The sequence below is a fragment of the Portunus trituberculatus genome, chromosome 31, assembly GCF_017591435.1.
Source record: "Portunus trituberculatus isolate SZX2019 chromosome 31, ASM1759143v1, whole genome shotgun sequence".
Taxonomy (NCBI): domain Eukaryota; kingdom Metazoa; phylum Arthropoda; class Malacostraca; order Decapoda; family Portunidae; genus Portunus; species Portunus trituberculatus.
Window position 1 is genome coordinate 9,746,003 of NC_059285.1, and position 7,843 is coordinate 9,753,845.

General features: G+C 40.2%; 1 protein-coding gene across 2 annotated transcripts in view; it reads right to left on the bottom strand.

Moving 5' to 3' along the window:
* Nucleotides 1–456: 456 nt before the first annotated feature.
* The window catches only part of LOC123511572 (tripartite motif-containing protein 3-like), a 167,179-nt gene continuing 159,792 nt past the window's right edge, over nt 457–7,843 (bottom strand). For both annotated transcript variants that reach the window (XM_045267586.1, XM_045267587.1), the window contains 10 exons: nt 7,387–7,573; nt 6,738–6,924; nt 6,299–6,413; nt 5,684–6,109; nt 5,253–5,396; nt 4,760–4,860; nt 4,446–4,609; nt 4,059–4,270; nt 3,454–3,594; nt 457–2,732 (listed from right to left, as the gene is read on the bottom strand). In XM_045267586.1, coding sequence (XP_045123521.1) covers nt 2,580–2,732; nt 3,454–3,594; nt 4,059–4,270; nt 4,446–4,609; nt 4,760–4,860; nt 5,253–5,396; nt 5,684–6,109; nt 6,299–6,413; nt 6,738–6,924; nt 7,387–7,573 — 1,830 coding nt within the window. In that variant the 3' untranslated portion in view covers nt 457–2,579. The remainder of the gene's footprint in view (nt 2,733–3,453; nt 3,595–4,058; nt 4,271–4,445; nt 4,610–4,759; nt 4,861–5,252; nt 5,397–5,683; nt 6,110–6,298; nt 6,414–6,737; nt 6,925–7,386; nt 7,574–7,843) is intronic.

Sequence of the window (7,843 nt, forward strand, 5' to 3'; positions counted from 1 at the left end):
TTGCACACTGGCAATGCATCCTAGACACCTTGAGAAGTCATGATGCTACCATAACACACAAAGACTTGAGTAAAAATAGAAAGAAAAATATGTATAGAGTTTACTTGATTCAGGGACCAGTTGTGGAGTGAAATCCTTCTCATTAATATGATTTCCTCCCTGCCTCCCTCCTGGTGGCTGGGTATGGTAAAACAGGGCACAAGTTTCAAATGTTGTCCCGCACATTTTGTAACTACTGTATTCAGAGATATACGAGATACAAGTAGCTGTTTCTTCATCAATTGTAGTCGCAACAAAGTTATAACAGACACACAACTTCCTTTTATGTAGAGACACATTAAAATTGCCTTTCTGGATGCTGTTTTCCTTTTTTTTGTTAGTTTCTTAGACTTTAGCATATCCATACAATATGCTAAAGGGAGCAATGGAAGGTTTCTGTAGAAAGGCAAATACTTATTGAGAGGAATGCCTTTATCTGACCAAACAGAGGCTGGTGAGTGAGTGACAGCCACTCATCATACTGACATCACTGTGGCAGATGCACTGGTTTCATGGGTGTCCATATCATTACAAGCCACAAAGCAGAGCTTATTGTTTCTTAAGACTACAAGGAGAATTAACACTCAGATTGACAACTGTGATTCATTGTGAGAGTAACAGTCACAGGGCACACACACACACACACACACACAATATCAGTTCCTCTAATTACATAGCAATTATATATATTCATAGCTATATATGTATAGATATAAGATGAATATATGTATATATTTTCACGTATATGTATAAACACCTTTCTGGACTGGATACAGAAGGGTGGTATTTGCTTTTGGGCACACCAGGGTGCCCATCACAGGCAGCCCAGCAAGACATGGCACTCAGACACCCTTATGGATCAGGAGAACGGAAGGAGGAAGGAGGGGAAGGAGGAAGTGTGGTTGGCAAAGAGGAAAGTGTGCTGTGGTGGGGAGGAAGACTAGCACCACTGACACAACAGACAAGGACATGAATGTCACAGAGATAAAAGTTTTGGAGTCTCTCACTCTCACTTTCTCTCTTCAACAGTAACAGAGGCACTTCAGACAAAGAACAAGGGTAGAAAACTATATACTGCACTGCTATACATACTACCATTACCACTAACATCATCATCATCATCACCACCACCACCACCACTGCCTCTACTACACAGTCCCCTCAATGCATCAGTTCCATGAAAATCTTTAATGTCACTATTATTCGCTGTGACAAAAATCTGCATATTTGGTTCAGTATGTAATGTTATTCCTTGAATTATTTCATGTGCAAGAGAATTAAGTCAAACATGAAACTAAACCTTGATTAAATTTTTTTTTTTTTTTTTTTTAAGATCTACATCAGTCTTTTATGTCAGGCTCTTCATTACTAACTGAAACTTTAAATAATATGTATCAACAAAGAGCAAACATCACCGACAATTTCTACTCAAAAAGTGAATGTCACTTGCATGTAATGAAGTATAATGGTGTAGGTGATTCTACAGTGACACTTATTGTAGATGAGAATAGATGGTGGCTGAATAACACTAACAAAATGCAAATACAATTCAGCTCCAAAGACAGAAGAAATAAAGAAATAAAATACCACTCAACATTCAGTTTAAATATCTTTATCAACTTTTCTCCACAATGAATTGAATATCTGAATAGAAATTAAGTAAAATTTTCACTAATGCAAACTTCCTCAAATATTCTTTATACAACATTTGGTGCAGAAATGGGCAGGTGGAATAAGGACAATGTATGGGTGGTGAGGAGGAAAGGAAATGCTGAGGAGTGTTGTTACAGGAATGAAGAGTAAACCAAACAAGGAGTGTAAGTGAGAGACGGGGAGAAAATAAGAAGCATCACTCAAGTGTAGGTAATGGGGAGGTGGGGAGTGGGTGATAGGGAGAATTACAGTAATGCACAGATCAAAGTAATGAGGACGAATAGGGAAGAACAAGGTAGGTATGTCTGCCTTGGGGTGCTTCGGGCTGTGGAGGTCTGTTGGGTGTCCATCAACACAGATGCAGACAAAAAAAAAAAAATCACGCAAATGATGATTATTAATGCACAGGAAAATGGAATGATATTACTGCACTTCTCACTGAAGGCATTTAAGAGAAGAAAAGCAGAGTTTGAGCTTGTAAGGAGCTCAGCAAAATATTCACTGTTAGAAACTGCAATTAATTTATAGATCTCACTCTAGATCATGGCTTGATGACGTATCTTTTGTGACTTACACAACTCATTTCATTGGCATCGGCACTTGACTAAAATCCATCATAACACAGAGGAACAAGTCACCCTATAATATGTGTGGCACTGTCCATTACTTAAATAGTTCATGGTCACTTCCGTACTGTCATCAAAGTCTTTTGCCAGAGATTCATCCATGCCACAGCTGAATGAGTTTGGCATTATGGAACTGCCTCAAAAACCCAGAACCTCTTGTTTATTGCCTTACTCATTCTACACAGATAAGGAAGAGGCAATAGCATGTGGTCCCTCCTGTAGATGGTCCCTGGGTTTGAGGTTTTCATGATTGTGTCCTCACTACTGTAGGTATTTGTACACCTTGAAGCAGTGGTTGCCTGAGTCAGCCACAAAGATCTGACCATCAGGGGTGAGTGTCATGCCTTGTGGCCCATACAGAGGATCTGCCAGAGTGTTGACATAGGAAAGGAACGATCCCTGCGCATCAAACACCTGAGGATGGGATGGAAAAATTGAGTGATGTATGGAAGTGACTTATAAAATATGGGAAAATGAAGGAGTGAAATTAAAATGATGAAATGAACATGACATGATAAGAAACTAAATATAGGAAGGGCAGTGTTGATAAACTAGAAATGACTGAGATAACAGAGGATTAGAGCAAATCATCAAAGTATGCTACTTATACATGTAGCTAAGGAAATGATGAACAAATTCATAAAAAGATATATAAATTATACTACAATAACAGTAACAGTTATCCCTCAATATATCTGCATGTTTCAATATCCGTATAATAATTGACAAAGTAAAGATCTGATGAATAAGAAAATCATCTTGAAAATAACAAAGTCTGTGATTGAATGAAAAACTATGTTATTCATTATAAAACACCAATATATCTATCTACAATGAATAAGGAAGGTGGACATAATCAGGAATTGAATCCAGACTGAACAGGCCAGAAGGACAAGGCATCTTGTGACCAATCTTGCTTTGGTTTGCTTCCTTGTCCCACATTGTATTATGCTCCAAACTCCAGTAATAAAACTAAGAATCAACTTTCAAAATTTCTCTATTAAATAAAACTCTCCCCATTAAATAAACCCCAAAGTGTAAAGTCTTGAATATCTATTTAATATAAAGAAACTAGTTGAGAGGAACAACACTAATAACTATTTCTAAAGATCTAACCCTGTGCACATACACCCACCTGTATCCTGGAGTTGCCCCAGTCTGCCACAATGATGTTGTCGTAAGCATCAACAGCAATTCCTGTTGGGGCGTTGAACTGCCCATTACCTTCACCACTTGAGCCAAAGCTGAACATGAAATCTCCAGCAGAATCAAAAACCTGCAGAAGGAAAATAAATATATAAGTATCTATCTATAAGACTAAACAGAGTTTCCATCAGAGAATTATATCATTAGATTCATAACTTAAAGATTCTCTCAGCTATTGACTGTTTTTGTTAACTCCTTTATTGTAATAATAAAATAATCATCTCACTTTTCACTGATTCTGTCAGTCTTTTTTGGAGACTGCAATTCCAGTGGGCCTTTTTTTTCTAATTATTTTTTTTGCCCTTAACAGTTCTCCCTCCTACATAAAAAAAAACTATCCATGATCTATTTATCTACAGAATGCCCTGTTTAAAACCATTGATTACTCCTGATTTTGTAAAATCTTATGAATCAGTAATACATCATATTTTATGTTCCAACAAAATATAATCTTTACATAAAAACAATGACAAGCAGAGATATGTTATCATTCATGAGTTACTCTCCTCTAATCAAATCTTGGACATCACTCACCTTGACACAGTGGTTGTGGAAGTCTGTGATGGCAATGTGGCCTTTGCTGTTCACTGCAGCAAAGTGTGGCCCAGCAAACTGGAAGTCATCTGTGCCACGACTCCCAAACTTAGTGAGAAGCTTTCCAGACTGCTGGAAGACGCACACGCACGATGCCTTGTTGTCTACTACAATTATGTGGCCGTTGTTGTCCACACACACTCCCTTTGGACCTGTATATGATGCAGACATATATACAGCTCTACTACTGGTTACTTATAGTCTCATCATATACAAGGATGATAATACCGAGTTGCAAAATTATTGATGTAGTACATATATGAGTGTATGTAGTATATAATGCTCTGTGATCAGTACAGCATCCATCAAGCCTCCACAAAAACTCACCCAGCAGCTTGCCATGGCCTAGGCGAGTGATGTATTTCCCAGATGGCTCAAATACAGACACCCACTTGTTCTCATAGTCTGCTACGACATAATTCCCATTGGGCAAGGCAGCCACGCCTGTCGGCCGCTGCATCTGGCCAATGCTTCGTCCCCTCACTCCAAATCTGCCATGAAAATAATTTTTCTTTCCTTTATTCTGATAAATAATGTTATGATTTCTGCATACTTAAAACAGTGCAATAGAATGATGTCTTTTCAATAAAAGGACATCCAGTTAGGTGCATAATGATCCATCATGGATGCTGCCAACTTACCTAAGCTTGCATTCCCCTGCCAGTGTGAACACCTGAATGCACTGGTTGTTGGAGTCAGCTACAGCAATGCGGCCATCCTTGAAGGGGCTGTAAGCAATACCCTGGAGGAGGAGGAATGGGAAGGTAGCTTAGTCATGTTCTCACCACAGTATCCATGTTTGTGGTCTGGATCACATTTTTATTCACATACAGGCCTCCAAGGGAAGCACTAGCTGTCCAAAATGAAAATGGTCTTTGCTCAGGGATGATATCCAAAGGCTTTACCAGTGGTTACAAAGGAGATGAGGAGGGAACACACAAACACATATCATGATATCTTCAGATAACAACTTTATGAACATATAAAAATGTATTAACAAGTCTTATGATAACAGCTTAGCTGTGACAAAATTTGGTTGAAGTTTCGTCTCTTACTTACCAGACATTTTCTTAAGCTTATTCTCTGAATGTTTCCCTCCTTCCCTCCCTCTCTCCATGCCCATGAAAGTCTCACCTGGGGATTGACAAACTCTCCTCGATTACGTCCCCGCCTTCCAACTCTGAGCAGCATGTCATCCTCAATGGGATTGGTGCGGCGGGAGCAGGACGAACGGTGGGACATGGGTCGACGGGAGGCACGGGAAGCCCGAGAGGTGACCTGGGGGGGGACAGGCTGTTAACAAGTCATGCTAAGTCTCAGGAAATCATCTTTCATAGAAATGATAAATCTGCCATATATCAATACTACTTTAATTATTCACATCATTGACTACTCACACTGCAGATACAGTGTCAAAATGGATCCATTTTCAAAGGGTAAAGTGTTATTTTGCCACTTACATAAAACATTAAATCCCATTATTTCAGATGCATTTACACAGACATACAGGTACAGTGCTGAAGAAAGTGGTAAGGGACACATAATAACAAAGCAAAGGTTCACACCTGCGTGGAATGGGAAGTCTGTCGGGCAAGTGTGTGAGGAGGAAGAGACCTCTGGCTGCTACCACTGTCTTCTTCCACTGGTGCTGTGGCTGTGATGCTGAAGGGGCTGCCAGAGATGGGTTGGCCATATAGCTGAACCTCCAGGCTGTAGATTCCCTCTGTGGGGACTGTGAAGGCCACCTCATATGTCCCATTGTTCAGGTCCAACACTTGAGGCTGCACCACCTCCTCCCGGGACCCACTGGGGCTCTTGCTGGTGGAGCGTGGGGAGGCGGAGGGGGCCCGTGGGGAGGAAGAGCCGTGCCGGGGCACTGAGAGGCTGGTGCGGGTTAGGGTGGTGGTCACCTCTGCTCCCCCTGATGCTGTCTTCTCCCCCTTGTGGTCGCGAGTCACCACCGTCACAATGCTGCCTTTGCCCACTGTCACCTGGTATAATGGGGAGTTTCATTTGCTGGCGGCACACTTTCTAACATGTGCATATTAGCATAAACTGACTATTTCACTGTTGTATACATCAGAATATGTAATATGCAACCAAATAAATGCCAGTATTTCCTGTAATAAAAGACAAAACATTCCTGTATTTGCAACAAGTAAAGGAACAAAGGTAATTACAAGTCTGAGCGCCTCTCCAGTGGCACAAGTTTGATGGGGCACGGCACTGTTGCTCTGAATGCTGCCAATGTGCAGGAAGGCAGTCTTCAGGGGATCAATGTTGCCAACTACAAACCTGCAACAGTCAATTATCAAGGTTATTTCAGTTTCTACTTTTACAATACTGATGATACATCTGTAAAAGAGAAAACTTGTACATCTAGAGGGTACTGTAACTAGCACTGAATTGTTTCACCCTTATATATAAGAGTCATTCTGACATGATATAAATTCTACTATTTACTTTATCTTTTGCTTTGTTTATTTGATGTTCTTATTTAGACACTGCACTGGTGGGATGCATCATCATCATTTGTATGCTTATTTGTACAAAGGTAACCAGAGGATTGGTGTACTCATAAAATCATACAACTAGGAAGTCCCGTGGTAGGACACTCACTTGAGGTGACTGTTTTCACGGGGTGCTGGTGGAACATTCATGTTGGCATAGTCCATGAGGCGCTCGCCGAGCTGCTTCCTTACCAGCACCACCTCCATGGCTGGGCAGTGTGAGAGTGCCTTCTCAACAAACTCACATCCACTCTCCACCCCATGTACCCAAGATTCAAGCTCCTCCAGTTGATTGCCTGCAACAATGCAAAAGAATTAACCAGAATATATTTGATGTTGGAATGAAGTTGATCTGAACTCTGTTGAAAAAGTGTTCCTTTGTTATACTGAACATTTAAATGCACTGTAATATCAAGATTTATCAGACACTTTTCTTGATGGTCAATAAATATGAGACTACAATCGCAGGTTGAGAATTCATGACATCTGTTTGCTTTCATTGCATGAAAATACAACGCGAGGGAAATTTCTGGATTCCAGTGGGAAATAAAAATGACCAGGTACAATATTTGATGCAGAAAACATCTCATGTAATGTGGTAGTTGACTTTTCTTGAAGTATTTTATACAAATATAAATAGAATTTTATGCTACGATTATCTTTAGTAGTGACTATGTATAATAATTTTGATCAAAATTGCATAATTTTGTGGTCACTGTGAAGAAGGAAAAACTGAAAAAAAGGTGGACATTCATTACCTAGTGTTTGCTGCTTCTCAGACTCGATGGTGTTGAGGGCATTAATGAGAGCAGTCTGCCGCTGGTCCAGCAGCTGGTGGAGAGAGTCAAAGCAGCGCCTCACTTCAGACTCTGCCGCTGCTCTCCGCCCCTGCAGGCTGCTCACCACCTCCTGCACATCACAGATCGCCTCTTTCATGCATGGGAGCTGTAAACAAGGAGGGAGACTTGCTCTACCATGTTATGAATATAAGAGTTAACAGGAGGGAATCTGACTGACATGGCTTGCAGCTCCTAGTCTGTTTATGGGACATGTAGTACAATATATATCTATTACACATATCGTGTATGAATTTAGTACTATTCACATCCTTGCATTTCTATACATGTGCAAACATACTAATTTTTCAATATGTATTTACGTAATTCCCATTAAAATTTTGTATCTTTATTCATAATCTTTTCCCAAAGGCAAGGG